Source organism: Thermobia domestica, chromosome 3, assembly GCF_964235325.1.
Source record: "Thermobia domestica chromosome 3, izTheDome1.hap1.1, whole genome shotgun sequence".
In the NCBI taxonomy this organism is placed as follows: domain Eukaryota; kingdom Metazoa; phylum Arthropoda; class Insecta; order Zygentoma; family Lepismatidae; genus Thermobia; species Thermobia domestica.
The window spans coordinates 214,527,232-214,547,810 of NC_137456.1; the positions used below are offsets into that span (position 1 = coordinate 214,527,232).

Here is a 20,579-nt window from a genome sequence, read left to right on the forward strand (position 1 = left end):
GGAATATAACACATGAATCGTTCTCAGAGAAATAGTGGGGCATTCTTTATACCTGCAGCACTTAGTTATGTCAGTGATGATGGAGGAGGAAGTCTACTGAGTAGTTCGTGCTCTAAAACTTATCATAAATATTCAGTGATATCAAATCAATGAGTTGAGCCTGCAGGTAAGGTATTAAAGTTCATCCCAGTGTTCCTTAAGCCATGACCAAACAGATCTGGCTGTGCGTATTAGTACATTGTTATCTTGAAACTCTGCATCGTTGTTAAGGAATATTATCACTAGGTCTATCATATTCTTAGGTCACCAAAATGTCCATATCATCATGTCCTTAATTCGGCGGTAATTCATCCTGTAAGAGTAATGTTTTTAGGTAATAAGAATAGATACAATTCTTTCAAGGTAATCTGCTTTTATATGATTTGACTTTTAAAAAATGTCCATACTAATTGATAAAAGAAGGAAAGAACAAACTCATAAAATACCTCTTCTCTTTCATTCAGTTAATTCAACCCGATATTAAATTCAATCGTTGGCGTGTCCAAAACGTTTAGCTTTTGGTTTCTTGTCACAATCACTTAACATACTTACTGTTGTGTACTTGATCGCAGAAGAATACTTGTCAAGAAGAAAGACGTTTATTTATACAGTAATTTTCAAAGCTACTTATAAATGGGTTAAAATTATTTGTAATTAGTGAAGCAATCGTTATTCTATTTGAGGAGTATGAGCGAATTGTCGAGCTGAGTGGAGGATAATTCATATGCACCTACTTTGCATTTCTTCCCGAGATAGTGACCGAAAAGCTTCTCATATATATTTATAAATAAGGTCCAGAAAACTCCTAGAACACGTGTTATTATTGATTATCTTTCGGTAAGCGTTTGTATATTGCGTCTGATTTTGGGAGAGTGAAACTGTCATGAGCCGCCATCTAGTGTACATGTAACAAAACAAAAATATCAATTACGTAGTCAAAGTATCGGAGACTGCTTTTTTCTACTTCATGTGAAAGAATAAATACGTGTATTATTTTTCTCTTTGATAGTGTTTCCCACTTGCATCTTTTAATAATAAATTTGAATAATTTGAATGATCGGGTATATCATTCAGTACTGTATGTTTTCGCGTATGGATAGTAGGACATTTGGGTCACTTGTTGCGAGATGAGACATTGTTCAGTGATCATTTTAAAGGGTTAGTGCTATTTGTTTTCCATTCGCGTTAAAACACACGAAATAAGGATCGGGAATATTAGATAAACAAATTCCATTAGGTTAATAGGGTATTTCATTATTATTTAGTCGTTTTTCTGGAAGAACTATTACTACATGTTGCTTATCCCATTATTTTTGTGTAATATTTCAGTTTGCTTTCTGTGGATTTTAAGCAGAGGAGAGATTGGAGAGGGATCTACAAAAAATGTATTGTTTATTGTTGTGGATGATCTTCGACCAGCTCTTGGTTGCTACGGCGACTTTGAAGCAATCACACCTAACATTGATAAGTTGGCATCAAATAGTATTCTATTTACTCATGCATATGCTCAGGTACGTAGAAATAAGGCTACATAAGGCTTTTTTAAAAAAAAATAAATAAATTAAAAATAAGCACAGTTTTTATGGCTAAATTTCCAAATAACATCAGCTGAAAGGATACATTGACTAGGTTGGTGCCAAGTGAGTAAAAGTAACTTGTTCACGGGAAACATCTGGCAAACCAATGCTATGTATGTACGCTCATGTTCAAAATTATTGTCGCATGTCTATAAATATGTTGTTCTAGGAATATAATTTGATAACGAACTCGACCGGTAGTATGTGTATAATCGGCAAAGACATGTATGTGGCAAATCTCATGTCAAAAGAGCAGTAAATAAGAACAATGAAACGAAAATAAAATTTTCATGTCCATTTAGCAACATTTTGTTTTACTCATTATTATTTTCGTATTTATAATTCTTTTCCTATGAACGGTCCCGGGTTCGATTCCCGGTGGGGGCACTCGGTCAAAAAAGTGTAAAACGCTTTTTCAGGCCAGCCACCCTGAATGAGGTTTTCCTGGGTTTTCCTCATTCACACGAGGCAAATGTCAGGGTGGAACCGAACTTATAGGTCCCAGGCCGCTTCCTTTCTTCCTTCCCTTTCCCCGGATTGTGTGCTCGCCGAGGGACGTCATCCCTCAAAACGTGAAGGGCTAAATGGCCTTAGATGCCGAAAGCCAGAAATCTAAATCCTAATCCTAATCTTTTCCTATGAAGTTTACCACAAATATACATTTCCCGATTATACACATAGTATCAGTATTAAAAGTACCCTGCAAAATCATTATCAAATTATATTCTTACAAGAAGACAGCTATAGATATGCGACAATAATTTTAAACATGAGTATGTCTTTGTGAGTCAGAAATGTCATGATCACCGGAAAACATTCGTAATTACCAACTGTCACCACTCTGGACTGGTAAATGTTGGAAATTGAATTTCTTTCATCGTGAGTATCAGTAATCAAAAGTCACTTGAGGTGATCGTTGGAAATTCAAAAGCGTACAAAATTCTCAAATCTACGCACCCCCGCCAAGTGAACTTTGTGGTGGACAAACACCGTATGCGTGGGTTTTCTCGGGGTTCTCCCGTTTCCTCCCACTTTCTTCATTCCACCATTTAATTAATTCATTACTCACCATCACCGTCTCCTTTAGCCTAACCGGCATAACGGTGGGACGTAAAACTCAAAGATTTCATTTCATTTTCAAATTACGCAATACGGACTTCTTTGTACAAGAGGCCATACTGCATACTGTTGTTTGTATGTTAGTGCAGCTCTGTGCACGTGCAACGGATACCTTATGTTTGATTTTGTTTAAGAGCTACAGTAGAACACCTCTCGTCTACCCTTGGCTGGTCCGCCACCAGTTGATCCGACCGTGCTTGAGCCGAACTTGTCCCGACTCGTGGGTGACTCACGAGGCCCATTGTCGTTTACTGCCATCGCGGCATTGTTGTTTACTTGCTGTCACTGCATGTCCGCTTTAGTGCTCCGTCATCTCTTGTATCGTTTCTTTGGTTGTGTGTGTTTTCTATACTATACTGTGCAGTTTTTAATGCTTTCTGTTCTTTGTTTTATGTCTTTTTCTCTATTTTCTGATAATCCGACCGTTTTTGGATTCCGACCATATCCCTAGTCCCAAAAGTGACGGATTAGAGAGGTTCTACTGTGTTTTGTTTTTAGTATCCTGAGTTGTACCGTACAAAAACTATAACATAGTAACAGTTAGATAGTAGATAGTAACAGTTGTACTTCTCTAGACAATTTGCACTAAAAGCTTGACAATATTGTGGATTGTAAGCCACAATAGCAGTGTCTTTTTGAGCAAAGAGAGGTATTCTAGCTAAATATAAAATAAGAAGGAAGAACACCCACTACTGCAAGCGATTAACACGTTTTGAGTTGCTGCGCATGGAAGACTCTTTAAAATTTATCGCGCCTTTAAATGTAAATGATACTATAGTTAAGTACTTTGTAGAAAATAGAGTAATTTATAGTGTTCTCTGGACATGGAAGTAGAACCCGTATATTAAACCAATATAAAAATATCCTGTGTGAAGATGTGTCATTGTACTTTTCTCTATGAAACAATGTCAGGTCAACCACAGCGCACCTAAAAAAAAAAAAAGGACTGGTTACAAAACTGGTTGTTTCCCCAGAACTTAGGGGACAAATTGGCTTGACTAGCATGCAATCAAAATAGGATCGAAAATTTTAATTTATTATTGTATCAAGCTCATTCGATAAAAATGTCTTATTAAGAGCATTGAAAGCAAAGACAACTAAAGAAGGAGTGCGTAATTCTTAGATTTTCTAAAAATCTTTTGTTGCCCTACTTTACTTCAATCTGAAGATATCGACAGTTTGTTAATAGTGTAATAAAGAAGTTCCTGTATTTGGTACGGGCTTAAAATAGTCCACGATAAATCTCGCGATAGTCGGAGTCAAGGCTCTGTTTAAAGGCCCAATTAAGATATATTCAGAACAGGGTTGGCAAAAACCATGGTTTTTATTGAAAAAACAAAAGACCCGTTTTTTTTTTTTTTTTTTTTGTTTAAACCGGTTTTTTTTGTTTGTTTGTTTAAATAATTTGCTCTATGTTTTTGTATCACATATGGACAGAAATAAGTTTGTTTCGCCTTGGTGTTATTATGCAACAATCGGGTTATGCAGGAAGAGGTCACATAAGCTTAAAGCGGAATCCAAACCGCTTCTCGGCGTACATCCGAGAGAAATTGTCCTCCATTTGAACTCGAAACCGGGGACAATTGGATACATTGGCACTCTGCCACAAATGCGATACGTCTGCCGACTCACTCACGAAGGACTCCTGATAAAAAAAATACCTTTTACCGATCCTTACATACTTGTTAATATAGCTGTCAAGAGTGATTTCAGAAGGACAAAAAGATAAGTGAAACCATTATATAGAATTATATGGACAATTTGAAAGTAGTGAAGATTACAGAAGAACTATTTCAATCCAAGTTAGTTCACTACGACTATTATTAGCCCAAGTTAAAGAAATACGACGACTTAATTTGCATATCAGTAAGAAAAGTGAATAAAGATAAGAATTGTTTGAGTCCACTTTGGCTCTGACAAATTTATACATAAATAGATACCAAAGATACTTCTGATTTTAATAAATGCCTCTCGTGGGGTTTGTATGACCCCCCCCCCAAAAAGTACGGCATTTCGATGTATTTTATCAATAGTAAACATTATTAAAATGAAATAATATTTAGAGGTTTTCTTTGATTGCAATTGCATAACAATAATAATAAACAATAAAAGATCACAAAAGAAACATTCATACTATTAAAAAAAAGAAAAAGATGCTTTTGTAGTATAATCTCTTTTGAGTAATGAGTGGGGAATTTAGATCTGAATATAATACGAATAATATACGGGAATGAATCGTGATAACCCACAAGTGTGTGTTCATCGAGATTTTACGAACACTTACAATTTTACGAACATGTTTCGTTTTTTGGTTTAAACCATGGTTTTAACCACCTTGGTTTAAACCAGCCAACCCTGATTCAGAATATTTGAATTGCATGGCTGAATGATAATTAAACATCTAAAGATTTGGAGGGTCCAGTTTACAGAAAGCATGATTTGTTATCCAGCGTAATGATGCAATGACTATATGATACAATGTTTGGATATAAAGTGAAATGGGGGACTGGAGATATCAGCTTTACCCCGTTATAAATTTGTGCTCTTGAGTAAAAATGTAATTTGTCTTGATTTGTTAAGAGTAGAGGTGCAAGGGCTCGAAAAAAAAAACTGCTTGAAATTTTTATCCATTTTTATTTATTTATTTTTTAACATTTCAACTTTAGTAAAGAGATAGCATTATAACACGAAAACGAACCTTTAATAATTTCGTTCTGAAGAAAAATCATTGGAAGTTCAATAATCAAGGATAGTGAACCACTTGATAGGAAAGATAAAAAGCAAATCGATGGTTACAATGGTTTTTTAGTTCGAACAAATTATTTGTAGAGTTATCAAAGTAATGGGTTACAACAATAATGTTAGCGGGTCAAAATCGTTATTTAGAATCTATGCATTAATAAAACTTCAGTTAATAACGTGTAAGCATATTATACAAAACTTGCAAATATGCGTACAGACCCCAAGTTTGGGGAAAGACGGACCTTGAACGCACTAGCCCCTCCAGTATATCTTTGTCTCTGCTAGGAAGCATAGAAGATAGAATCGTTCTTCAGAGTTCTACGATAGCTTTTAACGAAGAAAATAAATAAAATAAAAAAGAAAGGAAGAAATACTTTTCTAAGATGAGATACTAATCGATAGATGTTATTGAGCTGAACATAATGATATGCATGTTCGTAGTTTTCGAGGAAATGAGAAAAAAAATTCGAATTTCTTTGTAAAATTGATGTACGAGAACCATGTAACATATTGAGATGAACAGATACCGAAGTATCCCCTCGTTAAACTCTTCATTATGATACTAGCAAGACGACAGTATATAATATAGTTATATATATATATATATATATATATATATATATATATATATATATACCAAAATTATTATTAATACTTTAACATTTGATTTACTATAATATTATGTAACGATAAGACACACATGAATCAATAGGCTACATCAACTAGGTTACTTCTCAGCCCCGGAGACTATATAGGAAGTGAATTTACAGTTTAATATGACTTAGTACCAAACGCAACCTCATTGTGAGGATTGAATTTCCTCACAAATAACGAGGATGCTAACCATTTACTATGAAAAAATTCGTTAAATCATTAACCATTAGTTAGATCTTTGGTCTAGAATTATATTACTAAGAATTCTCACATATGGTTCAAGTCCTAACATAAAAACTAAAACTAAATACAGATGGGACAATCTGACTCGACCATATCGAGACGCGCTCGCAGTTGGCCTTTTACTTGCATGTAAGAAACATATATACAGTATTTTTTTTTTTTTAATCTCTTTCTTGGTTCAGAAGCCAAAAAACATTGCAACCGTAATACTCAATCCAATATATAAATATTTCTCAATGAATATTTGGTGTCTTATTCTGTTTTATTTGCCCACCGTGACCAAACTTTAAGATGAATAGTGTCGTTTCTTTATGTAAATGACACTGCTCTGCAATATGGAAAAATGTGTCAATTGAGCATCAAATATCAGATGGAAATTGTCTATCGAATAAACAATCCAGTAACCGTCCGCCGCATAAATGTAATTTTTGAAGTCCTGTTGTAGAGAATGGGAAGAAGAATGGATGATCGATCGCTGACTCGGCCTAAAATGTTAGTTTCAAAGTATAATTCGTATTTCACAATGCTTAAAAATTTATCTGATTTTATTTCAATCAATAATAAAATGAAGTTTTAATTTAAATGATTTATTTTAATATAACCAACCGGTTTAAAATCACAAATTAAATCTATCAGTACTACTAGTTTTCATAGCATTCTAAAACATTCAGCGTGTTGGCTGAACGTTGAAGTCACCAGATTTAAACCCAATTGAAAATCTGGAACGACGTAAAAACGAGTTGAACGCTGGCAATACCATCCAATACGGATTGAATGGTGAAGTGTAATGCGCGAGTGTATGAATATTGATGCTTTCTATATCTGGAACTTCGTGGAGCCCGTACTTGACCTAGTTAAAACTCCTATTATTGTTGTTATTATTCTGTTGGAGATGTCAGGTGTGTCTTTATTATGTTTCAGTCAGTTGTATCTTATTTTCGTTCATTGAGCTTAAGTATGTTTTAGAAGTTACAGTGTTTCTAATTGGAAAATTATTGTTCATTAGCTACTACATGATTTGGATGTTATACTAAAAGAGTCCATCTTCCTTTTAAAAGATTTGTACCATCGTTTGTGTGGAAACTACAGGGTGTCCGGAATGGGACTGGCGGTTTTTAAAAGTGTATGGTTTTAATATGGTCAGAGATACAGAAGGAAAAAAAAAGAGAGAGAGAGAAAAAAAGAAAAACATTCGTATTGAAGGAAAACTCAAAAAGTTTTGTTCAGCAAATTTTCATACTTGAACAACTACCGGTGACGGCGCTAGTATCGCCGATAAACAGAAATAGCTTCGGCAGTCGGAAAGGCGCAATGCGTGTGGTGGTTTGCAGAGACAAAAAGTGTTGTTCAAGTTCAACGAAACTTTCGACATGTTTACCACCAGGATTCTCCATCACGCAACAGTATCCAGGCGTGGAAGGATCAATTTTTATCAACGGAGAGTGTAGTGAAACAACACAGCGGTGGTAAATCGCGTGTGTCAGAAGAGAATTTGGAAGCAATAAGAGAGTGTTTCTCACGTAGCCCGAGGAAGTCAATTCGTGCAGCGATGTGGTACACAAACGATTACATTTGCACGCGTATAAGATGCAATTGTTGCAAGAAATTAAGCCCAATGATAAGCCACAGAGAGCAGCATTTGCTACTGAAATTCTGGACAGGATTGATTATGACCATAATTTCCTATTGAACGTTGTTTTCTCTAATGGGGCAACTTTTCACTTGTCTGGGTGTTAACAGACACAATGTTAGGATATGGGGATCAGAGAATCCGCATGCGTACATAGAACATTCTAGAGACAGTCCCGAATTGAATGTTTGATGCTTTAACACATAATGCGCATATAGGCCCCTTCTTTTTCATAGAGGAAGCCATAACAGGAAATGTGTTCTTAGACATGCTTCAGCACTTTGCTGTTCCCCAGTTATATTTGCAACCTCAAGTTATATTCCAGTTGGATGGTACCCCGCCACATTGGAGCCTTGATACTGAAATTCATGGCCGTTGAATAAGCCGTAATGGGCCAATTAGGCGGCCTCTACGCTCTCCTGATGTTACCCCCTGGACTTCTTCCTGTTGGGGTATGTGAAAGATCTTGTGTATTCTGGTGGAAAGGTGCGTAACCTTGATGAACTGAAGAACAGAATTAGGAACGCGACTGCTTTAGTAACACTTCAGACTGTTACAGAACACGTGGAGAGAGATTGAGTTCAGGCTAGATACTGTAAGTGTAACAAATGGAGCTCACGTGGAGTTACACTGAGCTAGAATGACTTGTAAGTGAGACCAAATAAACTTTTTGAGTTTTCCTTTAAAATGCATTTTTTTCTTCTGTATCTCTGACCATATTTAAACTATACACTTTTAAAAACCGTCAGTCCCATTCCGGACACCCTGTATTTTGATTCATATGCATCTAGTTAAAGGCCTGAAAATAAGATGGCAAATTTCGCATCTTGTAGTTCTACGTAATGAATATTTTTATCAATTAGAAGTAGGAACACTTGATTTTACCTGGGATTCATTTATCTGATTTTATTCCTTCCTTAGCAAGCTCTGTGTGCACCAAGTCGTAATTCCTTCTTGACAAGTCGTCGCCCAGATACAATCCATTTGTATGATTTTTACAGTTACTGGAGGGATGTCGCAGGAAACTTCACAACGATTCCGCAGTATTTCAAAGAAAATAACTATCATACATTTTCCATTGGCAAAGTTTTCCATCCAGGTAAACATTTTTTGAACATAATTTAGCTAAGAATAATAGACTTATAATATAAGGAAATATGGAATGGATCATATGGCTCGCTCAAGTACATATCAGGTTGTCTAAAAAGACCGAACCTTTAAAGATTAAAATTGAGAACACTTTTATAGTAATTTGAAAATAACATTATGAAACCATGTATGTATCATTTTGATCGATGACGTTCTGCTATTTATCCTACACCATAATCCCGTCATTGCAGAACTCCTGTGGTTTTGGTAAAAAAATTGTAAACGTGGTTTTCACAGCCCTACACAATTCAGGTAATTCAGCAGACCAAAACAAATTACAGTGCATCCCACTTATAACGAACTCGTAAATAGCAAATTATTGGGTATTACGAACATAAATCCCCGTTACACTGCCTATTTAAAACATGGAAGAAATGAGTGTATATTACGAACAATATTTTCCGTAAAGACCGCTTATAGCGAAGTTTTGAGGACGGGATCATGTTTTCTTTTCTTCTGCTCGTGGATAACTCAGGTACGGCAAAACTAGTTTTCATAGATGTTGTCGCTGTGCAAGCCAGGCGTTTGTCGAGTACGTCGCTGCAGATCTGTAACTGAGTATCCCGATATTGATAATTTAATTGTGGAAAGCGTGAGGGAGGCTACGGAGAAAGATGAAGCAGATTCCGATAATGAAGTGGAAAATGTGAAACAATTCGTTAGTTCCAAAGAAGCGATCCAAAGTTTGTTAAACTTGCTACACTGTCTTTTCGAACACAGCAACATGATGCCGGACAATGCATTTCGGGCATTTGAGGAAATGGAAGCTACGGTGCTACGAACAGCAGCAGCAGACATGGTTCAGAAGAAAATTACAGACTTCTTCAAGCGTGCTTGAACAGATAGAAAGATCTGCAATATGTACGATAGTTTAGATAACAACCCAGTTAATAAAATTATCTTCAGATATAATGCTACACTGCTATATATTTTTTTTAAATGTATCTGCATGTTATCTAATCCTTTGTTTTTACCATAATTCGAAAAAAATACATGCGTTTGTTTATAACGAAGTTCGGATATGAAAACTCACTGTGTTGGCCCCTTGAAATTCGTTATAAGTGGGCTGCACTGTATAATCGAACGGTACCAGGTCTGAGCTATACGATGGGTTTATTGCAACGCTCTCAATTTCTGACGAGTCGTTAAATCTCTGCAGTCTGGCGTTGTCAACGTCGTATCTGTTGATCAGTTTCAGTCGTTTATTTTGAATTGCTAGGTGCATTCGCGCTAATTGTCTACAGTACAGATCCGCGTCTATTGTTCTGCCCGGCGCGGCAGCATCAGCTCATCATGCACGATGACCTTTTAATCCCAACAAATGCACAACATAGCCTTCTTCGGTGTTTATGTCGGGTTTGCCACAGACATAGGCTTCTCCTTGCCTCGACCATGATTTTTTTCGCACATTGTTGTGGTTTAAATTATCCACTTTTCATTATTCGTAATCAACCGCTTCAGAAATGGCTTGAGCTCGTTACATTTACATTTGCAGCAGAGATTCCCAAACAGAAGTTCGATCGAGTAAATGTTTTTCAGTCAGATCATGTGACACACAAACGTCGAGCTTCTTTTGTAGTCAGTTTTCTCGAAATGATTTAACACTGTTTTGTGATGGATGTTTATGTCATTGAGAACACTTTGGCTAGTTACTTGCTGGTCTTACTGGACTTTAGCCAGAATATCATTCACTTTTTATGTGATCCCACTGCGAGGAGTATCTTGGACATCGAAATTACTAAAACGAAAACGACTGAGCCATCTTTTGGCTGTAAATAACATATGTCTTAAACAGCATAAATTTCTCCACGAGCCTGTGCAGCACTTGCACTTTTATCTAAATATAATTGTAAAATGTAGCGCAGTTTTGTGAAAAATGGCGCAATACGTCACGTTTGATTGTCATAATTTCAACACTTTTTCCACATCTAGTAGCTTCAACTGTCAGCTGCCGAATGGTGTTAGACCTGTCTCGCTGCAACTCATACCCTACGATATACTCTAACGCCATCTCATGTGCAAAAGGCTCACTACTCTTTTAGACTACCTGATGTATGAGATGCACTTGACGTTTCGCATTTATGATTGAAAACTACGTTCAAGAGGCATATATTCACAGAAACTAAAGCGCAATGCTTTTGCTTTTTTCTTGTCTCAATATTATTACACACCCACATAGTGGAAAATCTTCGATTTTTGCAGTGTTTATTGTGAATGCTCTACTTCGTAAAAAATTCGAGAAACCACTCTCGTACTAAATAGAATTCACATTGTTTCACATCTTAAATTTCGAATTAATCTTTCGATAATTTTTTGAGTGTTGCCGTAAGGTGTTAGGTTACTTTCTGCTAACATACAAATAAATTTGAACTAAGTGAATAGCGTAAAATTGTTGAATTTCTCATATGTCAGAGAATAAATTATGTGCAGACTATGAACCAACGTATTAGCGACTTAGGAACTTGGTACATTTTCATACAAAGATAACAAGACTTGGATGAAACAGTGTTCAGCTACACGTCCACCATGGTGGACCCAGCGGACATCATACCTAGTGGACAGGTTACGTTATGTAATTTCAAAGATTTTTGGCGTGATGTGCACAAAGTGTCTTCGATCTTTTGTCGAAGATTTTTCAGATCATTTGGCTTTTGGTAATAATGCTGTTAGATCATCTTCCAATTGGCGTAACAAATTGTTTTGATGCGCCCAAATAATTGATAGAGCAAATAGCGTTTTCTAGAATGAAGGAAGGACCATACACTTTTAGATAGTAATCGTACCACATATTTACATTAGGGCTACATCATTCGAGTTTGTAGGAGACATGTTGGTATTGCGCTCCCCAAATAATTGCATTGTGTGTTTACACAGTCGCTAACATGAAAGATTGCTTTGTTCGTAAACATCCATCGATTCTGGGGCATATCATCTGGGACCTCTCGCGTACATATCATGTTGCAAAAAGTGTATTCCTGTCTTTCATTGCATGCAGGCGTTGGTGGCGGTGGGGAAATATCTGGAGGTATCGTCGAACAATTCTCTGTCGAACAATTCTCTGGAGGTATTCGTCGAACATGTGGTGTATGGAATGGGGTTGTCAGCTGACAGTCGGTGCAGTGACTTGTATGGGGTGTATGTCATGGTGTGTCTAATGTCTGACTGTGTGTAGCACAGTGAGACCATCCGGTAGAACTAGCTATTTCATTATGTCATGATACGAAGGTGCATGATGTCACCTGTACTAGGTTTTAAACAGCCGTTGAATACGTGTTATGCTCTCTAAACGAGCGTACCAGAAGACACTATTGCTCGTACAAATGCAGAAAAGTTGCGCAACACAGGCAAGAAATTGAATGCATGCAGATAGGCCTACTGCTGGCAATAAAGGTTTTGGGAGGAATATTAACATCTTAACAAATATTTTATGAGTTTGAGCCTCTTTTTTTCTATAAATATAAGAAATGTAAATGTAACACGTTCTTAGTAACAAAATCTTGTAATGTTGGAAAGATTTTATGGATACCGTGTGTAATACCATAATTCAAATCTGAAGCAAACTTGATCACTGCATTCGTACCTTCTTTCTCGTAATTCAACTTCTTCGCTGTGAGTATCTGCAGCAGTTATGTTAATTGTCTCAGCGAGGATCAATCAGTCTCAAGTTGTAGAAAGGGAATATTTAATATCTTTTGAAGATATTTGTAATGAAGATGAGCCATTGGAGTATTAGAAACTGATTGAAACCTATGACGTACCAAGGGCTGACGCCATAGAGGAAGATATCGAAATTCGGATATACTGTTCTAGTAATTATGATGGATTCATTCACTTTGAAAACTTACTTCATTGTAAGAAGTGACTATAATTTAAGTTCGTATGAAATTTTTAATATGAGAAGTATTACCTTTACTTATTTCCCCTATAGTATAGTACTTTACTGTAATCATTCGCTGAGAGAATTAGTGTAATGAAAACAGAAATTTTGGTAAACTGTATATATATTAAAATTTCCATTTGCTACACTGCAAATATCCTCAGTAATCCAGAAGTTAGTTTTGAGTACAAATGATAGGAGGGTGAATCATTATAATTAAGGGATAAGGAAAAATAAGTAAAACTTCTACATGTCTTCATATCTTCTAATGCGTCACATTGATTTATTTTATTTTATTTATTTACTATTAAAAATTTTCTTAGTACTTCGGTTAACTGAATACTTTTTGCTATCTCGAGTGTTTAGATAAAACTGGAACTGGAGGAACATTGTGATTTGCGATTCTTGACTTTTGTCATCTAAGGAGTAGCTGAAGTGGCATGGTAGATTTGCATAGAACTTAGTGAATTGAAGAAGTAATTTTATATCCGGTGAATTTTTCTCTTTGTTTTTTAGTTAAGAGTTGTTTTGATGTCATGTTTCCCGTATGTTGTATATATATAGACATTAGGTAATGCGTTGGTACGATACGAAATTTATTGAACTTTATTCATTGGTAGTGATGGTTTTGAGAATTAACTATTTTTGTAAGACGTTACGTGTACAGTCTTTTAAAGTCTCAATTTGGGATAAAAAAGTATTTCTTACTCTTGCTTTTGTTTGTTTTTGCAATATTTTCAAATATCAAAGTGCACAAGAGACATATCTGGTACCCAATATATTTATTTTTTTCTCTGCACATTCACACAAAAATAAAACCGGTATATGTGATAAATTTTCTAAAAAAACAGCCTTGAAATATTGTAAAAATAGATATAAATCTAGTTATGGCATTACTTGAAATAAGACTAGTTTCATGATTGCATGCTACAGGGATCTCTTCGAATTGGAGTGATGATAATCCATATAGCTGGTCGGAACCCGCGTACCATCCTCCGACAGAACGATATAAGAATTCTCCAGTATGTCCAGGAAATGACGGACATCTTCACAAATACTTGATATGTCCTGTTGATGTAGCGGAACAGCCTGGAGGGTCGTTACCTGACATCCAGTCGTTGAAAGCTGCGAAGAATTTTCTGCTTCAGCATAGGAAGAAAGTGAAAGCTGGAAGTAATAAACCGTTTTTCTTAGCTGTCGGATTTCACAAGCCTCACGTTCCACTGAAATATCCGAAGAAATACCGAGGTAAGTAGTAGTCACGTTGCTGTGCAATTTGTACTTATATGGTTCAAGTACGAGATAAATTCTGGGTAACGCTTTTGCTTTAATTGTTCTAATTTACTTAAAGATATTTAGATAAACTATCATATATATATATTGAGCGCGTGTTCATGTCAGTAGTAACTCTTTTCGAAGTATATAAAAATTGCATTTGGCATTTTTAAGCAAAGTGTTGTTACCTATTTGTGCATTAGTGCACACGATTTGTATACACTTGGATTGAGTTGTGTTCATTCCATTGTCTTGCACGGATTTTTATCTCTACAAATCTAATTGTTATATGGCATATAGTTGAATGAGTGAAAAATGTAACAATTGCTAATGATGGGGACAAGATGATACGTGTACTTGTGCCACACATCGTAAACATCAAATATTTTATTCAACAATCTTAATATATGAATATATATAATTCAGGTCATGAATTATATATCCAAGATTAAATAAAATGCAACATTTAGTTTTCCTATCCAGTCAATTTAATTGGCACTTCTATTGAATGCGTTTTGTTGGAAATATCGAAAACAATTAGTACAGGCTAGAGTCCCACAATGAATAATCCTTGATAGAGTTAAATAACGAGATATTTACACAGAGACATGAATTTTACCACAATAACGATTTTGTTCGATGAGAGGCAAACGTGAAATCTCTGCAGCAGCTCTGAAATAATTCTTTGGTATTTGTAATGATTAGACTTCGGATCGATATGCACTAAAAAACGGCAAAATATGTATGCAAATATGCGCTAAAAAAGACGAAAATATGCACTGAAAATATGCAAATATGCACTAAAATTAGTAAGTATGCAGCTAAAGTTAAATGAGAAAAAAGAGAAAAAAGGTGTATTACATGACCTATACTTGGTATATAACTATAATGCATTCATGCTGTAATACACAACTATGTAGTTTTCCGTGTTTTTTTGGCAAAACCCTGCATTTATCAGTCAAAACATTACTGTACATGGAAAATGTTTCTTCCATATCACGAGTCGTTAAGAGACAGTATTTCAAAGAAGCAATGTTACTTGCCGATAAATCTGAAACTCGTGCGTCGTTGTTCTCATGAACACTTTATTTACTTTAGACAAGAATTTTATGCCAGGATTTTTCGCATCTATTGACTGTGCATTTCGAAAAAATGCTTGTCCGATTGGTTTTAGTGGTGTCTGTTTCGTTGTTAAATCAAACTGTTCAAATGCACTACAAAGTCCTAATCATCGCTCTTCTAATCTCGTTATGATCTTTGAAATCAAACTGAAATGAGTATTGATAAACGCATGGTCGCTTTTAATGTTTTTAGCTCCGCAAGCGTTCACAGTCTGGATGTGAAATTAAAATATACATTACATATATATATAATTGCAAATAAAAAATAATGCGCCAAGTATCTGTCAATAAAGAATAAATGTACTCAGAGAAGTAAATAAACATTCTGACATAAGCATATAATAAAACCTACCTAGCAAAATTGAACAGGACTCTCAAAAATGTCCATTAAAGGTTTTAAAGTTAACGAAGATAGATGTATGTTTTAAAAAAATTAAGTAATGTACTACTATGAGCAAAATAAATGACGTGTCTCTTTATTTTGAAGTTTTTTGAAAATATCTTCGTTTTCTTTATATGTTCGAAATTTCGGAAGGTTTCCCCAGCAGGACAGGTTAATAACAAACCCGTTTTTAATATTTGTGTTAGATATTAGCTTAAAATAAAGAAATTAGAAGCAAAAAACATTAAATCGACAGAAATCTCGAGAATTACCAACTCTGCTAAAGTGGGAAATTTTCAAGAACGCGAGGGAATTCTGCAGTTCAACACGAAGCAGCGACATCTATGTCATTGAGAGAAGCGTGAATTAGATCTACAAACGGAAATTTTAACGAAATATTTCTAGTATGTCTTATTATATGCATTATCAGCGAACTCCAAATATATGAATCTATGCTAAGTATTAACGTATAGATAGTGCAAATAGTGGAAATTACCTATGGAAAAAGACGAATTGTTAGCCCAATCGTAATGAAAAATCATCTTTACTGTAGAACAGGTTCAGCTTACGTAACAAAGCAAATAGCTCAGTTAGATAAAGCAACGAGTTTGTATACCGAAGGTAGACGGTTCGAATCCCGTGGAAGTACTGTTGTCATTTTTATCACTAAGGTTATTTTATTTATTTTTTATTTGGGAAAGAATCAAAATGTAACATATGTGTAAAACTCATGACGATACCAAAAAAAAAAAAAGTTTGGATATTTTGATAACAGATTTCCCTATTAAATGTTTAATTTTCTCTATAAATATTTGTCTTAAATTGAAATTGTTTTGAATTTACTACATAAGGAAATTTGCCCGAAGGAGGAGAACTCAAGTAATTGATATTCTATGTAAAAGCAACCTATTGTAGAATGATGATGGTTCTTACCTTCAGCACATAATCTTAACGTTAGAGAGTCAGAGAGAGAAAAATCCTGTTTTTCCTCCCCTATGACCACTCATCTTAAAGCTCTATCTATAATGATTCGTGTCACATAATTTCGGCTCTCCAAAGACATTCATATTTATTATTATTATTATTATTATTATTATTATTATTCCTGAATATGAGCCAGAGCCCACTCTGAAAAATTGCATCTGGCGTTCTGAGTGAAAGTTCTATGGGATTATTAGAAAAATATATTCCCGTTTCCACGCTGATGGTAGAATTTCTTAAACAGTTATTGAATTACGTTCGAAAGGTAGGCGTAAATAGCGCCCCCGCAACAATGTGGCGTGGGGACCGCACAAGCTGCAAGGCCAAAAAATATACAGAAAGTACGCCGGGGCGGAGCAGGCCAAATTTTCACACGGGCAAAGTGACTTTTTGGCGCCCTTCCCCTAGTAGTAGCCTATATTTTACATTTTATCATAGTGTTTTTAATAGTTTAAACCAGGAGCGTCATTTCAGATTTTGCTTTGGGGGGGGGGGGCAAGACCTCTTGATGTAAGTAAAATTTCGCGTTTTTCACTGATTTACTACTATTCTAATGATAAAATCTATATACATCTCAAACTCAGGGGGGGGGGGCAAATGCCCCTCCCTGCCCTCCCTAAATGACGCCCCTGTTTTAAACCCATTTTCAAAAAGAAATCCATTACCTAGGAAAACTTCACAAAGAATATGGCCCGCTATAAACAATACCAACTCCACCCCCTCTGGTCTAGTGGCTAGCACGCCTGCCCTCTGTGGTACCGGGTCCAATTCCCGGTGGATTACTGTTGAACGATAAAAGTGGTTCGGATTCCACTATAATTAGTATCCACATCTCCCTTGCCCATTAAGGCATAACCGTGGAACGCTAAACTCAAGCAAACAAACAAACAATACTTAATTCCCGGCACTCTTTATTCTACATGCCATCTCTCAATTTTTCGATACAGCCCCCTTAGTACTATGAAACTCTCTTCTTCCATAGTGAAATGTAAAAAGATCATATAATTGCCACTACTTTACAAGAATATAAACCAAAAACGTCAGTAGAAAGCACATTGTAAAATTTACTTTTTGAGGCTCGTTTTGGTGCCCCTCTTTCTCTGGCACCCCGGGCAGTCGCCCGGCCCTTAGTCCGCCCTTGAAAGTACGGACGCATAACTAAGGACTGCGGAGGAGAGGTTAACCTTCATGTTATGCCACTGGTTTGACGTGTTTGAAATGTTCAGTAAGTGATCGGTTAGTGAAATAATTTCGACGGTTACTGATGTTTAAAGTTTAGCTAAGACAAAGCTACCTAACCAAATACATTTGATATCGCGATGTCACAATTTGATTTTTCCTCACATAAAAAAGATAAAAACAATAGTAATAAAAACCCTCACTCGTACTGGGCTCCTAACTAACTAACAACCTAATTCGTACAGACTAGTTGCTCTGACCAACTGAGTTTCGATTTCTTAAGTGAGAGAAGTCTGTTATATTAAGAGGCATGCTTTTCATTATCAAAACTGTTCGAAGTAATACGAACATGGCTTAAGAACAGAGACGGAACTGAATTACCACTCGATTGACCTTGAGGGCAAATCACCAAAGCGTAGCTATAAACGTAAGTTGCAGCATGCATTTCTCTGGAGTTGTGTTCAGTATTCCTATCTGCCAGTCATGCTTGTTCGTAGGAGTAATATGTTACAAACCTAACCTTTCGATAGAGCACAATGACAGAGAATCAGATGAAAGAAACTCTTGCCATTGTGAACGTGGGATACCACACTGTGCAATAAAACTGACGCGTCTCCTTGAAGTGATATTTCATCGAAAATAACTCGTTTTCCTTTATATAGTCTATCCGAAGTTTTTGAGGGTTTCAAAATGAGGAAATGTTACTGACAAACAAGAACGCATTTATGGGTGGGTCTAGGGGGTCCGGACCCCCTCTGAAACCCCAACTTTTCTGTAAATTTAGCCTAATTTTGGGGATTATCTTTTAAAATTTTATTATAATTTATCCTAATATTGAAGTCGGACCCCTCCCGAAATAAATTACTGCATACGTGTCTCTGACAATTTTCAATATATTCGTTAAATAATAAAGTAAAATAACTAAATTAGGAGCAAAAAGCTTTAACACGGGCTAACTTTTGTCTACTGCCAATATTGCTAGAAGGGATATTAATAGCAAAAACTGCTAGTCAATGCTAAACCTTGGAACGTCATCCTGAACAACAAGTCTATTATTGAGAACTACATATGAAACATGTTATTAAAACTTATCCAGCTTTTATCTGGCATGAAATTATTATATACACCAAAATTCACTCTCCTAAAATGTGTATCTAAACAATGTACGAAGCAATGAAAATTTTTTATCGAAATATTTGGGCAGGAAACTCTAACAGCCAGCCATTTTATTTAAATCGTAATAAACCCTGTAACCGTACGTTAACGTGAGGACAAAGCTTGGTCCATTGGTAAATTGTTTGAAGAATAAAAACTCAATGTTCGTAGGTTCGAATCTATCCAGTCACCACAACATTTTATTCTTATGTGTAACGATGAAATAAGAAAAAAATGTATAACCGTTAAGACAAAACTTCAACCAAGTCTGAAGAGAACAATACTAAAATAGTAACACAATGACGTCAACCAAAAATTATTTCATGCAGCGTTTGGACGAAATTACAGCTGTTAACAATTGCAGAAATAAAAACAGGCTGATAGCTGTAATGCAATCTAGACTTCTGAATGCATTTACTTCCTGAAAACTTCCGTCTCGTCATTGGTATGCCGTTAATCATTGTAAAACCTTTCAATTGGAAGTGAAATGACACAAACTAAAACAGTTTTAAATCAATAAATAATGTCTATGTGTAAAAGTAGGTGTCTTTTATCTGTAGTTCTGAGTTCCTTTTACTTTGAAGTGACAAATGAGAGAAGAAAGTATGGTGTTCGAAAAAAAAATCAAATTTGAGATTTCAACGAATTTATACGTATTATAGCCCCTAACACCGAAAAAGTTATTTTTCGATACATGTCTATCTGTTCGTCCGTCCGTTCGCTACACTTTTCTGTGCACTCGCCTAGAGGCCATACCGTTCAACTTATCTGCACCAAATTTTAGTTTAAGATTTTCATAGTATTTCCTATAGTTCTTTTTTATTTCCCTCCTACTCCCAAAACAAGGGTAGTTTCCTGTACGATGAAAATAGAAAAAAGATATTTTCTCATAACTGGCTCTAACGATCTTGTTTTCTTTCTTTTTTTATAAATCAATATTTAATTAGCAACCCTATTTTGTGGTATAAGGCATTTATCTGAGAAAAATCTACAAGGGGTAGTTTATACTAAGGGGGTGAGTTTTTTCTCAGTGATTTTCTTAAAATGTACTCAAATGTTTTCGTTCATATTTCATAAATAAAGATTTCATTAATAACTTATCAATATGGCATAACTCGTTTGTCCTAAAAAAAATGCGAGGGGTAGTTTATTCTTGGTGGAGTGTTGTCTGGGCGATTTTCTCAAAAACGACTCAAAAGAGTTTATTCATATTTCAAAAATAAATATTTCGTTAATAACCGAACAATATGGCAAAACTCGTTTGTCCTGAAAAAATATGCGAGGGGTAGTTTACTCTTGGGGGTGTTTTTCCTCCACGGTTTTCTCAAAAATGAGTCAAGCAATTTTGTTCGTACTCAGAAATAAATATTTCATTAAAAACCTAGTAATATGGAATAACTCGCTTACCCTGAAAGAATCCTCAAGAGATAGTTTATTCGGGGAGTTATTTTTCCCT

At 35.6% G+C, this 20,579-nt stretch overlaps 1 protein-coding gene across 4 annotated transcripts in view; it reads left to right on the forward strand.

The window, feature by feature from the left end:
- Ids (iduronate 2-sulfatase) overlaps positions 1–20,579 on the forward strand; it is a 116,490-nt gene that overhangs the window by 7,880 nt on the left and 88,031 nt on the right. For 3 of the 4 annotated variants that reach the window (XM_081752168.1, XM_081752167.1, XM_081752170.1), the window contains exons 2-4: positions 1,369–1,550; positions 8,926–9,103; positions 13,964–14,278. In XM_081752168.1, the coding sequence (XP_081608294.1) occupies positions 1,369–1,550; positions 8,926–9,103; positions 13,964–14,278 (675 nt within the window). The remainder of the gene's footprint in view (positions 1–1,368; positions 1,551–8,925; positions 9,104–13,963; positions 14,279–20,579) is intronic. The other variant, XM_081752169.1, reaches the window with a different exon arrangement.